Source organism: Pavona decussata, unplaced genomic scaffold, assembly GCF_977016875.1.
Source record: "Pavona decussata unplaced genomic scaffold, jaPavDecu1.1 SCAFFOLD_162, whole genome shotgun sequence".
NCBI lineage: Eukaryota > Metazoa > Cnidaria > Anthozoa > Scleractinia > Agariciidae > Pavona > Pavona decussata.
Genome location: NW_028145573.1, coordinates 93,701 through 111,169, shown reverse-complemented (window position 1 = coordinate 111,169; position 17,469 = coordinate 93,701). Strand labels below are relative to the sequence as shown.

General features: G+C 39.4%; 2 protein-coding genes across 2 annotated transcripts; one reads left to right on the top strand and one right to left on the bottom strand.

The window, feature by feature from the left end:
• The first annotated feature begins 1,991 nt into the window (after nucleotides 1-1,991).
• LOC146464529 (uncharacterized) lies at nucleotides 1,992-3,709 on the top strand. The gene has a single exon (XM_085129675.1). The coding sequence runs from the start codon at nucleotides 2,822-2,824 to the stop codon at nucleotides 3,629-3,631; it is 810 nt and encodes a 269-aa protein (XP_084985801.1). The 5' UTR covers nucleotides 1,992-2,821; the 3' UTR covers nucleotides 3,632-3,709.
• Nucleotides 3,710-13,900: 10,191 nt separating this feature from the next.
• Nucleotides 13,901-16,649, bottom strand: LOC146464528 (uncharacterized). The gene is made up of 4 exons (XM_085129677.1): nucleotides 16,556-16,649; nucleotides 15,571-15,799; nucleotides 14,981-15,096; nucleotides 13,901-14,452 (listed from the first exon to the last, which is right to left on the bottom strand). Exons 1-4 carry the CDS (start codon nucleotides 16,577-16,579, stop codon nucleotides 14,252-14,254), a joined length of 570 nt encoding a protein of 189 aa, XP_084985803.1. The 5' UTR covers nucleotides 16,580-16,649; the 3' UTR covers nucleotides 13,901-14,251.
• Nucleotides 16,650-17,469: the final 820 nt, after the last annotated feature.

Here is a 17,469-nt window from a genome sequence, read left to right as displayed (position 1 = left end):
AAATTTGATATATGATACAGTCTGTGCAGACTACGATTAACAACTGTATCTGGGTCGAACCGTTTCTAATTATGTGTGCAAAGTCGACTACTTTGACAAAACAGAATTCTGTATCACTAGTTACAGGTCTGATGCGAATCGAAGCGCCGCCAAAGCACGACCAGAAAACTTCGAAAGCGAGATGTTTTCCTGCGACGGGAATCCAGCGAAATACAATTGTTCGCTAATTCGTCGAATCCGAAGCAGGATTTATCGATGTGATCTCTGCAAGAACACCTTCGATTCGTACGCAAATCTTCAGAAATCTTGCAATGTAGATCCGTTCAGTCAAGCCGCTCGTTGACGCGGCTTCGCCGCGGCTTTCGCGGTTTCCGCTCCATTTAAGCCGCAGCTGCACCACTCGTTAAGCAATAAGCTTACTGTTAAGAGAGGGTTTTGCCAATCAGCCGAAATTTCCCGGAAAGCCGCCTACAACACTAAGTTTTATTAAAAAGGCTTTGTTAAATATTTCTTTCAGGAAAACCATGTTCGAGACTTTTTTTAAAACGCAGTTCTGCCAATGCGTAAACTTCCGACGTGTTTTGAAGTTTTTATTTTATCCATCAGTCGAACGGCCAATTTTAATAGCCCTATAAACTAGCTAAAAAAGGTATTAAACATCAAGATTATATTCAGATGGCTAAAATTATTTTTATTTAGCCAGAAATACAATTTTTACAAGCAGTCATTCATAAAATTGACGACCAATTCTGTAAGTTTAAGTATTTTGCGCGGGAAAAAACAGTGAATCAGAAATCAATTAATCGATTGACAAGGCTGTGTAGGATACAGTAGAGAAGAAGAAGCTTTTTTATCCCTTGGAATTTTAGATAATACATTTACTGAATTTGAACTCACCTTTTACATTCCGGTGTTTACTCGTTCACTGATAAAAGCCGACGCAAGTACGGAAGGACAGGCCTCAGCGTTGTTGTGATACACAATCCATTCTTTAAGTCTTTACCTTTAAATTTGGTCTTTCCACAGCTACCATTGATTTAAAGAGCTGGCGATGATTAAATGTTTAAAATTGACGTTCAGTCACTCAGCTTCGGCCGCTGTGAGGTAAAATAATCGCATTTATTGATCCTGGACTTGGCATTTCATGCCAAGTCCAGGATCAACCGCTGCGAACATAACTTGATAAGTGTAATCCACCTTTGATAATTAGCAATGCAAAATCTGTTCCTCTTGTAATTCAGCAGGTATTTATATCGGCACACAGATATTTCCCAAAGAGAAAGTCAGCGTCTCCGAACATAGCTTACCATGATGTAAAGTCAGTTAATAAAAGCATTCAATTTTCATGTGTTCTCACGGAAACTACAGCGATGACCAATTCTGTAAATGTTCCTGGATCGTACTGGTTTTTTAGATCACACTAGCGCTTCTTTTACGGCGAAAGAAATACTCTGACTCGAAGCTCGACTGTGATCAGTACGAAGAATTTCTTCAACGTTCATTGAGCTTTGTGAGAGCGCGCCAGCTAATGGCGCGTTCCATTTGACCAATTACAGAAGTAGCTGTCAAAATGTGTCCAATCCAATCACAGAGCCGGTTGTCATTTATGAGGATAAGTTCAACCCACTCAAACTCTGAAACACCGGTAAGAAATCCCGGCGCTCCTGTAGATAATTCGAAAGAAGTTAGCCTGTGAACAGGCCTCCAAAGGGCCCTTCCAAGTTGGGTACAGGACAAAGAGAAAAATCTGCGATCAGGGAGAGCGAAGCGCGGTTCAAGTTTTCTCTTTGCCGTACACACGACTTGGGAACCTGTTTAAAGGGCTATATGATTGAAAAATGATTGCCGAGAAATAATTTCCTTAAACGATTGGACCGCACATAACGGTCATATTCATATGTGAGGATGAACGTAATTTTGGAGGGGCGATATTGCACCAGTAAATGCAGCCACTCATCTCACCTCGTAGAAAAGGGTCAGGTGTAGTTGTGATGGATAAGCATGAATACCTGCGTTTGTTATCGGATGCCTCTGTGAATGACACAAGCAAATTCTGTGCCGTCCCCATAGAGAGACCAAAAAGTAAAGGAAGACCACTCAAGTATTATCATCCTCTCTTAGAGAAAGAAAAACTGGTAGAGTCAACAGTGCGCAGAATTTTACCATCGGCGATTGCTGACTCCGTACGACCTACTGGATCAAGATTGGCTCATTTGTACGGGCTGCCCAAGACCCACAAGAAGAAATTAGCAATGCGTCCTATATTATCTGCTACGGGCACCTACAACTATGCCCTTGCTAAATGGCTGGATGCTAAGCTTAAGCCTCTGTCTGTAAACGAAAATACCATCACTGATATCTTTGCCTTTACAAATGAAATTTGTGGAGTTAAGATAAACCCGGGAGAAATCTTGGTCTCTTATGACGTCTCATCGCTCTTCACAAATGTACCCCTGGACGAAACAATTGACATCCTGGCACACAAAGCTTTCGAGAACAACTGGTTCAATGACACCTATGGCCTTAACTTGACCAGAACTGATCTTATTGATCTTCTACATGTTGCTACAAAGGGGCAGCTGTTCCAGTTCGATGGGGCCCTTTACGAACAGACCGATGGAGTAGCCATGGGGTCTCCCCTTGGACCCCTTTTGGCTAATGTATTCATGTGCTCTATTGAAGGGTCCCTGAAAAGTCAAGGAAAACTCCCAGATTTTTACCGCCGCTACGTGGATGACACTCTGGTCAAGATGCCAGATCTGGCGACAGCCACAGCATTTCTGGATACCTTGAATCACGCCCATAGCGCTGAAGTTTCACTATGGAGGTAGAGGAAAATGGGATGCTCCCTTTCCTTGGCTTACAGCTTCTAAATCGCGCACAATGTGTTGAAACAAAGGTTTACGCTAAGCCGACAAACACAGGTCTTCTCCTGCACTATCATAGCCATGTGGACAGCCGCTACAAACAGGGTTTGCTCGTCACCATGCTTGATCGCGCGCACCGGCTATCATCATCGTGGACACATTTCTCAGAGGAGTGTGAACGCTTGAGAGGAGTTTTCCGAAAGCTGAGGTATCCGAATCACCTTATTGATTCCGTCATCAACAAGTTTATCACCTCGAGAGTCGCAGTGGACCAGTCTAAACAGCATACCGATGACGTCATCCGGATAGCTATCCCCTATAAAGATCAGGATGCTGCAGTGTCTGTCAAATGGCAACTTAGAGATCTTAGCAGCAAGGTGGGAAAGACCATTCAACCCGTGTTTACTAGCCGTAAGCTTAATCAAGATCTAAGCCTGCGTGAGCCCAAGCCCAACATTGTAACCCAGCAATGTGTTGTTTATTTATTCAAGTGTGACCTGTGTGATGCGGGTTATGTTGGGTATACAAAGGGCCACCTTCACACGCGCGTTGAGGGACACCGTCGAAAGGCGTCATCAATCTGCAAGCATTACTACAAAGAACATAACACTGCTGTTCCGAACAATTTCTTAGCACGCTTCAATGTAATCAAGAAATGCATGAACAAATTTGACTGCCTTGTTAATGAAATGATGTATATTCAAGAGCTTAAACCAACATTGAACGTGCAGTCCGATTCTCTTCGTGCTAAAGTATTTAAGTAATTTAGCTTGCCACTATGTTATGCAAATTCGCTTCAACTTAGCCTTTTTACAAACCGCTTTTTATCATTAATTATGTAACCTTGATAATGGCGCAAGATGCACCGACACTTTGGTTCCTATCACTCATATTTCTTTTTTCATGTATTTCTAAATCATTTCTTTTAAGTCATTTATTGTCGAGAATGAAATGAACGTTCGAATTTTTCTTTGTGATGTCCGACACGCGAATGGAATGAAAGAAGCATTAACAGAAAAAAAAAAAAAAAGATTCAAAATACTTAGGAAACAATTGTTATTCTTGAAATACTTAATGCTGTAATGTGAAGAAAAATTCATAGCTTTATACCGTCAATAAACTAGGGAAATGTGTACAGAAACTCTGCATATGCTTTCTTTATCAGTGTATGGAGAGTAGCTGCTGTCACTTGATGAGCCCGTCTTGTTCGCATTACATGGCTTGCTGTTAGTAAGAAATCAGCTACCCTTGGCAATGCGAATGACGCATTTGTTAGCGCCTCTGGTCATCCACTTTCAAGAACCCACTTGTCTAGAGCTTTAAAGGCAGCCATCTCAATGTGCAACCCACCAAGCGTGACGACTACATGATGCTCGTCGTACGCCCAGGGAAGGGGGGGGGGGGGGGGTACTCGGGTATAAGCATGACGGGGGGGGGGGGGTCCAACGGAGTCTAATATTTCACATCCAAGAAAATACATCGACCATATATTATGCACCCAAAAAAATACAAGTGGAAGTTGCAGCCAGCGATGAAAGTTATTGTGTTCGCAAAGATACCGATGATCTGGCCTATGATAAGCTTGTGTAATAGATGAGTCATGGAGAGAAGTAAATGACGTCTCAGTTTACAAAGTGTCGTTGTCTTCATTCTCATTGGTGTTCGCCGGTTGTCCCCGGGCCCCATGCCGCTTAGAAAATACGTAGCTGCCTGGAAATTGGGCACTCCGGCTACATGCAGATTCAGTTTGAATCATGCTTTCGGATCTTGAGGGTACTTTGGCTTGAATTTCGTAAGAACTATTAACCTGGCGGAAATTCAAACCCAAAATAATACGCGCAGATTTTTCAGACCCAAAAGAATACACAGTTTAATCTTCAACCCGAAAAAATACAGGAGTTGAAAATTTTATACCAAAAAAATACGTCGGAGCCCCCCGTCACGTTCATACCTGAGTTCCCCCCCTGGAGTCGTACACACCAGCAACTGTCCATTGAATTTGCTTTGCTAAACCAAACAACGGCTGGTCAACTGCAACAACGGATTCAGGTGCTTAACGGCTGAACCGATAACATTTATGGCATCTGCTATCATGGCGAGAGAGTGAGCATTCTCAGTAAACATCGGTAGCAACGATATTAGTGCTGGCTGGTGAGACGATAGTGATGACTTTGAAGCCCGGTACGGCGCCCACGACACAATGTCTTCTTTTCTTAGCTCCTTCTGAGTAAGAACTTGCCTGGTGTTTTCCAGCCGATCTCCTCCTCAAACACTGTCGTTAGAGGTTGCATCACGACAACTAAAATCAGGTCGAATAAACTACAAAGGACCGCGAACAAAAATGATGCAAGTGTACGCAGGATCTGTAAAAGATCTAATCAGCCAAAAATAAACACAAGTAACTGAAATAACTGCAAGGGTGATCTGATTGCGTAGAAAACTAGTAACACAACAGCAACATGATAGAAACCAAACCGAAATGAAAATACAAGCAAAATGCAACCGTGGACAGCTGTTTCGAGCTGGTTGGTTCTAGTCAGCACGGTGTAGTTATATTTAGATGATAATTAGCAACGGCAGTAATGCAACACATAGTATGGTTGGCAATTGCACCTGCACAGTGTGAATTTTAGGTATTTTTGGGGTTGGAAACACGTGAAAAGCTATGTCTTATCATTTAAATAATTGATCCATAACTGGGATTTCATTTGTTTTAATTATAGCGTCATGCCTCCATCTTTGACATTCCACCACAGGTATCCCAAGCGACATTAGTAAAATTGCAAATAAAGGTCACGTGATCACCCCTTAATTATTTTCTAGCACAGAATACCACATATGTTACTAATATATCAGTTCCGTGTTTAGTTTTGAACTCTGAGGCTTGTTTTAAGGCAATTTGATTTCAGCCTCGTTTTCATGTTGGCATCTTCAGGACATGCGCAGATCTCGAGTCCAGAGCTTAACTTAGCTTGGATCCATGTCAGACATTGTTGGTTATATGGTTAGTAGTAATCATGCAAAGTTTTATGCTTTTAAGTACGTAAATTATGATCATCCGGGTGAGTATAGTCCTGAGAAGGACTGTTTGTGGTGACTTTGACTGACGTTTCGACAACCTGAGCGGAAGTCATCTTCAGAGTCAAGTGAATTGTGGAACATCAGTAGGTGGTATATACGTCTCTGGTTGTTAACCTGATTGGTCAACGAAGTTCAGATGTTATTGGTCGTTTATCAGTAAGCCGTGATGTTATTGGCTGTGAAGACTGTAAAAAGTGATTGGTGCGTTTCGATCCGTCTTTTGTTAGTCAAAAGGTCCGTGGGTCTATTGTTAGTAAAATGTCTATTGTTTGTTTGTTTCGTTGTTGTTGTCAATAAGTCGTTTGTATGGTGCAGGTAGTTGTAGGCAACGGTTGAGTGGCGTTTGTTCTAAGTTGGTAAACCAGCTTTCCAGAGTGAGTCGTTGATAGTAATTTGTGCAATAGGTAATGCACTTGGCAGAGTACCAGTCGATTCTGTGGTTCGTTTTTAAATGGTGCTCAGCAATGTGATTGTTGATATCACCATTTCTAGTTGCTCGTTTGTGTTCAGTCAGTCGTACGTTTAAATTTCTGCCGGTCTCACCAATATAAGTGGCCTGGCAGTCGCAGCATTTGATCTTGTAAAATGCTCCCTGTCTGCGGTTAGGTTCGTCTTTGTCCTTTACTTTCGTCAGTAGTTGTCGTAAAGTGGTGATAGGTATGTGAGCTACACGGATATTGTAGGTTTGTAGAATCAGTGCGATAGTCTCAAAAGTGCCCCTTACGTGAGGTATAGTTACAGTAGTTACGGGAGTCGCGTCGTTGTTTGTGACGTTACGTTCAGTGTTCTTGTAAGTGTTACGTCTAACAAAGTCCTTGTTGTAGTTGCTCTTGTTGAAAACGTTGTCTAAGTAGTTGTGTTCGTCTGCGAGTCTGTCAGGTGATTCACAAACCAGTTGTGCTCCCCTTGTTAAGGTCTGTATAGTCGTTGCTTTGTGAAAAGTAGGGTTGTAGGATGACTGGTCCAGTAGTCTGTCAGTATGTGTCGGTTTCCTGTAAACCGTAGTACTTAGTTTGTTGTCGTTGTTATTACGGGTAACTAAGCAGTCTAGAAAAGGTATTTTACCATTTTCTTCGATCTCCTTAGTAAATTGTATGTCAGCGTTCTGTCTGTTAAGGTGTTCGTGAAAATCGTCGATTTCGTCTTTGTGTACTGCCGTAAAGGTGTCGTCTACGTACCGTAACCAGAGCGGTAGTGTCCGTTTGTAGGTTGCTAGGGCTTGTTTCTCGATGTTCTGCATGACAATTTCTGCTACAACAACAGAAACTGGTGAGCCCATAGCTGTTCCGTGTAACTGTTTGTAGTGCTTTCCGTTGTACTGGAAGTACGTGGACGTTAAGCAGACGTTAAGGACGTTAAGCAGCACTTTTTACAGTCTTCACAGCCAATAACATCACGGCTTACTGACAAACGACCAATAACATCTGGACTTCGTTGACCAATCAGGTTAACAACCAGAGACGTATATACCACTTACTGACGTTCCACAATTCACTTGACTCTGAAGATGACTTCCGCTCAGGTTGTCGAAACGTCAGTCAAAGTCACCACAAACAGTCCTTGTCAGGACTATACTCACCCGGATGATCATAATTTACGTACTTATGACATGACTCCTGGGTTCAAACCATTTACAATTTTATGCTGTTATTGCAAAAGTGAACAATTCAGCTATTTTTTGGACGATAACAACTGTTTAAACGTTTGCTCTTCAATATGTTCCAATTTGTAAAGCAGTTTTTCAATCGAAGTGTACGGAGGGGTACTGAGGGTACGGAGAGGGTGGCTGGAGGTTCCATGTAAGAATGATTTTGAGCAAGGCAAAAATAAGTACTTTCTTTCTCACACAAGTTATCCAACCACCTCTTTTGAGTGCTAAACTGGCACAAACATCATTCTCTGCTCCTCGTCGGCAAAACATTACTTTATAATTATGCTAATGCGAATCAACACAAATTACAAGTTTCGCTACGCGTGTTTAACTTGACCAGAGGTCTTCTCCTTTGGGGGGCATGAGTGGAAAGGGATGAAAAGTTATAATGTGGTCGGTCAGTTCTCTTATGAGTTCTGAGTTCTCTTATCAGTTCTTCTCCTAACGATCGGTAAGAAGACCTCCACTTAGTATATTTGAGCATTTCTCCTCACGATCACGAGCGGTCGCACCACATTTTAATTAAACAAAATTGAAGAATGTCTTTTACAAGAAAGCAAAACTGAAAGGGCTTTTCGGCAACCCAACAGACACAGCGGGAGTAGCTTAGGTCTGTCAAGCCCTTTTTAGCATCTTGGGCTAGGACCATCCTGTTGGTCATCAGAGTTAAATAAATTCATCATGGTATACTTTGTGAGTTAACGTGCTCGATACTTAAACTATTATTTCCATCAAAAGTGGGTTATTGACGGACTTGTGCAGTTTCCGTTCGTAGCATCTGTGCTCTCTCGCATTCTCGAGAAAACAAAATTGTGTTCGAGTTTGGACAGACAATTTCCCAACAAATTACGAAATTATTCGCCTTTTTATTTCGGAAAAATATATCCAGGTACTAAACAATCATTCGCTGAAACGTCGCCTTCGAATCGAGCGCGCAGAACTGTAGGGGTGAGGCCATGTTGATTTTCGTCTTCGTCTTATTCTTGAGCTGTTCGACCCTGTGATCATCATAGGATCGAACGATTGCATCAAAACGCTAAACTGGTTCCCAGTCTCCGGGACACTATTTTCCTTCCTTGGACTACTTTGTACGGTACAAAAAAAGCGCTTTATTATTATTTTTTTTTCTAGCGCATTTCTTTTATAATTTTGTAATTAACACTGAAACTTCGAAAAAGGCCAAAAAATGTTTTACTTCATAGGCACTTTAAGCCCTAATATTACCGAGCAGTTTCCCAAATTGGTTTGTAGACATCAGTCCTATTTGGGAATGTCGCTCAAATCCCAAACACCTTTCTCCTGAAAACGTTTCTTTCTCTTGGCCTTCTTGTCATTTCCATGCCGTGAATATGTAAGATCAATATTCTTGATTAAATTTCATATGTGCCTAAAAAAGATAAGCCCATCTTCTCTATGTTGGAGGTATTTGTTCTTAAAGGATTGCAAACAAACTAAACACAAAAAAAAAAGGAACAAAAGAAGGAACATAGGCAAATGATCCCAGAGAACATTAAAAAAGAAAAAAGGAGAAGGAAAACAAAACACACAAAATCATACGTAATATCAGTGATTGACGCTGTAGTTTGGGGGCAATCTTTTGTTTCAGTTATTCAGCGTTTATTTGCCTTTTCTCTAATATATTTACAATTAATTGAGTGTTTAATGTATGGCGAGGTGACCTCTAGAAACTACCAGGCTTATAGTTGAGGCCACCTCGTACCTAACAATATATGCTTACATAGTTTTTGCAACATGTGTGCGGCTTTTCCAATTCAGTGATTATTTTATTGAAAACTCTGGCAGTTTATTCTTGAAGTTGGGAAAACTTGTCAGAGAAGTGATTGTAACATGAAGGGAATTCCAGATCTTTGGGCCTTGGTAAAGAATTGTGAATTTTTTTCAGATTAGTCCGGCAATGATGCACGCAATAGTTGTTGGCAGTTCTGGTGCTATAGTCAAGAATTTGACTGTTTGTAAAAGACAAGTTGAAAAACAAAGGAGGCAAAACACCTACACTCCGGTTTTTGCTTTTTAGTGATTGTATTCTCCCCCTTCCCCTAGACTATAAGTAGGCTGAAATGAAAATGAAAATAAAATATGAAGTAAGAAAGCTCTTGGTGTACAAAGGTTAGAATCATCAACAGTATGGTTATTAAAGATGGCATGTGACTTTTGTCTTAAAGTTAGCAGTTATCTTTGGGGACGAAATAGTTCTAGTGCGTGGATGGAGCAGCAAAATTATGAGCATTCAAATGAACGATAGCTCCGGCCGGGGTAGGAAGTCTATAGAGTACGTCACATTTCCTTCACTATTTTACGATGGAAGCTAGCTTTGGGTGTAGAAAGGCTAGAATAATCGAGAACAAGGTACGGCTGTCGGTGGTACGCGACTCGGATAATGAAAGCACGTAAATTGATCGAGAAATTAAGTGTACATTGCAACATGTAACATAGTTTAGACATTATATCTGCGGATGATGAACACTAAAATGGAACGGTGTCAAGTTTGTCAATAGAGTAATTTGATGTTGTGTTTATGTCGAAACAAAATTTAAATTAGTGAAAATGCTTATTCGACCCATTCAATTAACGATAGGCTTTGTTAGTCAAGCGAGGAACTTAGAAAAAGTACTGAAACCACTAACCATGAAAAGTCGATCACACGTCCGATCATTTCCTTTTCATTGAGGCGCTTCTTAAGTGCTTTTTAACCTTAATTACCTATCATAATACGGCAAGCATACAGCAAGCAACCTAGTTTACGTTTTATAGTTGAAGGCTTTCTTGTAAAAGCAATATCATTTATGACCCTTCAAGTGGGAATAGAATATTAACATGTGGCAATTCAGGCGGATCTAAAAGTCGGAAAACTGTTACAATTTCTCAGCAGCCTACGTAGCAGTCGTTTCCGTTTCCTTTCAGCCAAGCAGGGCAAGCACGAAAGACGCACGAGGGCACTTGGCGAAAAGTTCAATGCCCTCGTGCGTCTTTCGTGTATTCCGATAAATCGCTGGGTGTAAGATTAGAAGAATTTGAACTGGAAGACATGAGGACAACAATTCTGGGATCACATTAAGTAAGACTGGCCGATTGTTCTATGGCCATTGAAACATCTTTCAGTCGGAAAAAAGGCAAATCAACACCCCATTAACATAGAAAATTGTACTCTTCATATTTATCAGTTGGAATTTACTGACAAATTTTTGTACGTGATATCGTCAGTGCATGGTCATAATTTGCCGTTTGGAAACCATGACACCGCCCCCTTGTCTGATAGTAGGGCGTTTCCTTTCCAATAGAACAGGTATTATGTTTTCACTGACATCCTTTTTCGATGTAAACACCCCCGTAGAACCCCGCCCTATGTCTAATGGATTTTATCAATTTTTATGTCATAAAATGAATTAGCTCATCTAGGATGAAAACGAACGGTGAAAGGAAGGTTTTCTACACACTGAAGAAGGTTTATATTCCCGAAACGTTTGTGTTTCTTTCAAAACCATTTTAGACACTTCTTGGTATTTATTTTTATATCAATCTTATCCGAAAACATCTAGGCTGAATCTTATGTACGGCAAGGTGATCCATAAATGTTTAGAGATAGCCGCTTCCTTACTTCCAACGGTCGTGTAAGTCTATGGATAAGGCTTGTAAACTGATTGACATTCAAGTCAATTGGATACCCTATACATGTAGGAGGGACACCTTGGGTGGACCTGTCTACTCCTTTTCCCACAGTCAATATCTGTCTTTCTTTGTTGGCCGCTAGTTCGGAGTCAAGGTATCACCCGTGTTTCATTTATTGTTTACATGCTGAAGACAAAGAGAGAAATAGATCACCATCAATTGAAACAGCTTATTTAAGTAGCAAGCAATTGAGTGTCCAGAGCTGGAGCTTCGTATTATTACATTATGTTCGTGGATAATTATTCTAGCAAACTCAGAGTGGAACTTTTCTTTCTTTTTTGGTCTACTCGGTAAATCATTGAAAAATATGATGAGTAATAACAGAGCCTTGAGGTACCCCAAGCGTTAGATCAGAAGACTCTGAGAGAGTACCATTAAAAGAGTCAGTCAAACCAGGCCTGGGTTCGTCCTCTCACACCAATGGAAGAAAGTTTAGTGTTAAGGATTGAGTGTCAACAAGAGAGGATGAAGCTCTCTTGGTGTCAATCATGTCAAAAACCTTGAAGATATCTCAGTAAAAACACGGCTTTGATGAGATTTCCCTTATCAATATTCTTTAAAATATGGTAAACTGATGACATCTAATAGAGTGGTACAGGTTGAATGGCCAGCCCTGAATCCGTATTGGAATGGAGGTAGCAACTTGTTACTTATCAAGTGTTCGTAGAGCTGTTTGTGAATTGCACGTTCGAAAATGTTTACATTTAGTACAGGAAGAGTATCTCCTAAGACAGGTACCCACTGATTTAAAAAAACGTGTTAAAACAATTACCAGTGTCATCATCAAACGAAATTTTCTGCACAGAAACTTTCATTGTTTTTCTTAGGTATGAGCTTTCTAATAGCAGACCACAATTTGGAGGCATCATGGGCGTGGGTGTGGGAGCCTCAATCTAAAGAAAACCCCGAACATTTAAATTTCGCTTCACATGAGAATTATTCAAGGCATGAGACTGGTTGATAACGAATAAGTCCCCCGTGGAGACTGAATTTGTGGGAACTTCAATCTAAAAATAAATCGGGGTGTGAGAACGCGAAAATTTAAATTCTGGTTCACATGAGAATTATGCAAGCATAAGACTGGTTAATAAGGCTCCCTTGGGAGACTGAATTTGTGGGAATTTCAATCTAAAAATAATAGGTCTGTTAAAACGCCGTTACACGAATATATGTAGGAGTTGTACGCTCGGGTAATGGACCCCTGACCTTAGTTAAGCTTTTATTTTTTTTTTTTTGTTTGGCGTAGAATAATGTCTGATGTTAATGACGTCAATGAAAATTCAACAAAAACTCCATGCTGAATTGCAATCAAGGGCAAAAGGGTTTGGACGAATTCGAATTTACCAATGTCTTCAAACGCACGCGACAGAAACACGGTGCGCGAGGACGTAAAATATCTGGTCACGAACACCACCCCCGTACAATGTTGAGTCCGTGTAGGAAAAATGACTCGTGGAACTTCAACATTGTATGGAGAGAGGGAGTGGGAGAATAAAATGCGTTGTAAACAGATAACATGGCTTCTTTAGTTGGTTCGTACTAAATTAGGGGTTATACACTATAAGAGACCTTTTTGTCTTTGATTGTACCTCAACACGCATTTCAGTCTCGGTTCTTTTCTCCAAGCTAAAATGACTAATTGGCAATAAAAGATTGAATTGGTGGTCTGAGCCCAGCTACCCCATTTCGTCTTTCTCTCTTCTTATTTAGTCTTTTTTATTACTATCGGTAATATTTTGTTTGAATTTTGGCTTTCGTCAGCTATTATGTATAAGGAACAAATGCCGATTTAAACCACTGCAACGGCATTTTTTTTAACCAGGCGACTGGGAGTGACTACTCGTTAAAATAGCTGCAGTTACTTTTATGTACTGCTTCCTATTCTTTTACCGACTGACAATTTTATTTAATCATATTTTGTAACAGTGATTTCACGAAATGCTTGACAACTTAACCCTTAGCTTCTTACATTATTGATTGAACAGGAGGGGTTGAGGGGTATTTATTTCAAGGTAAGACTGGCATTCGGAATTTATATATAAATTTTATTTATCTTAAGAGGAGAATTTTACCAAAATCATCCGTTGATTGTCTTTGTTCTTAAAATTAGGATCTTAAAGCCTTACTGATCCCTAATTAAAGTTTACACAATGTCATGGTGGTGACTAACTACGCTGCGGCTTTTGGACGATGACAGCTGCCTTAAAACAATGAAGGCGCTATCTTGGATTTTTAAATTGAATATTGTTGAAGCAGGGTTATCTCCTCCCATACCCTTCCCAACTCCTTTCTCTTCTCAACCCAGGTTAATAGATTCCATCCCTCTTTTCCAAAACCTGTATGTGAGGATATTCTAGTAGCTGGTAAACCGTCTCTCTGAGCATCGGACTCGCTGGTGATACCACGTTTCGACACCCGATTCATACAATACTCGACACGCCTAATAGAGGTTCGGTTTTATGGAACGCCATGGTCCCTAGAGTCAGATTAGTAGAAGATAACGAGATTAAAGACATTGGACGACAACACAGTAACTTAAATGTATTCAAAAATTTTAATTTCAGATTAAGGCAACATCAGACTCTACCGTTCATTTTGAACGTAGAGACTTCGTTTACAACTGATTTTCTTTTTTAGATCATTTGAACAAATTATGAATTGTAAATTATAGCATAATAACAGTTAGCTTTAACGTTAGATTTTACACCACTCCACAAGCTGTAAAGCCTTGATATTTTCTGCTCGTGTATAAATAAATAAAGGTCTTCTTTCTTTTACCTTTCCTAATTTTTTATCCATTTTTCAATCAAGGATGGCGTCTTGAACAAATAGAAAACAAAATTAATGCTTGCTCGCTCGAGAGCGTGAAATCTTTATGCTCTTAACGATTAATTATTAATGATTAATGATAATGCTCTTAATGATTGTTGAAAATTCCTTGATCTTTTTCCTAAACTGTTTATATTTAAATACGCGTACTCCTTACAAATCGGATTTTTCGATCCTTATGTCGGTTACTGGATTGTATTAGAGTTAATCTAGCATTTCTATCCGCACAACTGCAAGTAAGATACATTCCACTATCGTTGTGCTCATAGGTGTAAAATTCTTCAACAGGACGCTCCTTGAAGAGGAAGTCATTACCAGCTGTACTGCATTGCTGCCTCTGTAATTTAAATAAAACTAAATTACTTACGTTAATTTGAGTAAAAAATATAACACATATCCTTCAAAGGTTTATATTTTTCGTGCATCCCTCTATCATCTCTATCAATCTATCCGCCAAAGGAAAAAGAACGACTTAAAATAAGAAAAATCCATGTGGTGTCGATAATCATACCTTACGCCAGCAAAAACTGAGTTACAGTTGAGCTAATTTAAAGTAAAGAGAAGTTTGCAAAGCTTTCAAGCAACAATTGTGAGTGAAGTAAAAAAATCCTTAATAAACCCTGAACATGCACGAGTGAGTCCATATTTTCATTGTGATACCAGGTGGGAGAATATTTTTGTTAAATACCTTAGGCACTTTCATCATGTAGTGATGCCGTTGTGAGAAAGTAAATTCTGGTCGCTATAGTGGCTCAAAAGGTTACGTCTTTCGGTCTGTGAGTCAAAAAGAAAGCAATACTGTAGCCTGCAACAACGATTCCTTTATTGGCGGATGTTTTCTTTTTCCAAAGCTCTCTTTACTCACCTCAAAAACTGCATTGTTTCCATTGATGACCTTCAGTGCATATTCCACGCCTTTCCACGTCAACTGAATGCACTTCCGCTTTCCCCCATTAGTTCTGATCCTTATCATCCTAAATCCTTGTTAAAAAAAAAGAAATTTAAAACAAATGTGTACTTGATTAATGAACAAGGAACCAAACGAAAGGAAGGATGGATGGATGGCTGGACTGATTGATTGCCTGGTTGGTTGGTTGGTTGGCTGAGAGTCCGTCAACGTTAAAATATACGTCCTCACTAAAATATGCAATATTTACAAATTAACAACTCAAAATTATTGTCTCTCCCTTGATACATACATCTTTGATTTCGTTCGTTTCTTTGTAACAGCTTCCGTGATCACTTTAAATGTGGGGTGATTTTGAGTGAGTAGTGACGTTTGCATTTTGCTTAAAGCGTGCTTCCTTTCGGCACTCAACAGCTTCCGTATTACACTCTAGAGAGTTCACGAATACCCTCATTCATTTATTCTGTCGCTATTTTATTTATTAATTTGTTCATTTTACTCAGTCACTAAGAACCTATTTTGTATAAAAATATCTTTGTTCTACTCACTCGTGAGATCGTCATTCGTCAGTGAATCATCTGTCCTTCTTCCGTTGCACCTCACCTCCAGTCGATTAGTAGTCATGTTATTTTTCGATTGATCAACGGCCGTGATTAGATTACCAGGGCAAGGAGTCATAGGATCATCCTTTTCTTCTCTGTAATTGGAAATAAGGCTAAAGAGTTTGACCCTTTTGTGATAAGCTCTCGCACCACCCAACAGGAGTACTGCCACAATCTAAAGCCAATAAGCAATGAATACAACATGTCAGTGACCAAGAAACGTTTTCTGTAAAAAAAAAAATAAGAAAATAAATCGTATTCAAAAGAAAACCTCTCCTTTCTCATGCCCTTTGCTGTGTCTTACAAGGCCCAACAAATGATTAACAGACAAGTTTTAGTAGAAACGTCTGCCTTCTTTCGTACTGAGGAACTGAGGAAGGCAAAAGTATCGGCTGCCGAAACATGTCTGTTAAATTGAAACTGATAGTAGTTTTATATCGAAAGGAAATACTAAATTGATAAATGGTTAACGCTCTGTTCAGTTACAATAGAAAAATAAGCTGCGTGCTTATAAAGAAATGTTAATAAAGTAAAATTTCTAATTGACATATTATAAGCTAAAATCAGCATTGAACGAGTCTTTACCTAAACTTGAAAGACTAAGCAAGTCTGAATGGAATAACAACTAAAAAATGTTTTCAACAAAATGAAAGGAAATCGTTCAATATATTTATGAAAAATCAGGTAGCTCTTATATCAAACAACTGTCTCAGTACGGCTTTAAAACAATTCGGTAAATTACTTTTTTGGAAACCGTCTAATAAATAAGCAATTGTTTTATCGAGAATTTGTGATCTGTGTGCTCTGACGGATACACTTCAAAAACTTAAGTAAATTTTCAATAAATTAAATATGAAAAAAAAATACAAACAATTAACATAAATTCAACTTAGACGATTTAATATAGAACATAACTGTTGTTTCAACTTACTGCGAAAATAACTTTAAGCTCCATGAAGCCAACGTAGCTGTATCAGTAGAAATACTCCAAAAACTGATGAGTGACTGTACCTAGCTCAAGACTAATGCGCCTTATTTATACTGTCCGATGCTTCAAAATGAACTATACATGTCACAGTTTGGGAATGTAGCAAAAAATTTTGTAAATGCTTTGGAATTTTCATCCTTTCATTGCTTTTTGTAAACGTGAACGGAAGCAATACGCAGTGACCACCTTTTCTTTTTAAATTTATTGGAAAGAGGGGAAAAGGAGGAACCGTTGTAGGAACCGTGCCTTCCCACAGCTCTAAAGAAAAGGCACATGCAGCAAGCCCTCGTTTCACACTTTTAACTAGTATTTTAAATAACAAGGCCTTCTAAAAGAAATTACGGATTAGCTAGCTTCTGCATGGTAGCTGAATTTGATTTTTTTTTTTTGCCGTTAAATTAGCGGAAACGCCTCTGTCGGAAACGCCTTTACTCAACAGTTGCAATCGACCGTCACCCGACAGAGTCTATGGCATTAAGAGAAAACGGAAACAAATAACTTTTAACAAGAAACATGTATTGTGTCAGAGGTTAATTTTCTAAAAAATGTTTTAGTTTTGTTTTGTTTTGTTTTTTACCTAAAGTTTTATTGTATATGGCTTCACAAGGAAGATTGTTAGCCTTCGAAGTCGATTTTTTTTGTTGTGAGTTTAACTGTTGAACTAACGCATTCTTCTACAAAGATGAGTGCACCTCCGAGTGCGCAGATGAAACAACAAATTATTAGAATTCAAATAAAGAACTAGCTTCGGAGCAGGAACTCCATATTGTAGTGTCTGATCTTCTCTCTTTTAAGACTAGTGAGATCAGTATATAATGTTAAGATGGAAGATTTGGGTGAAGAAAGGTTACAATCAT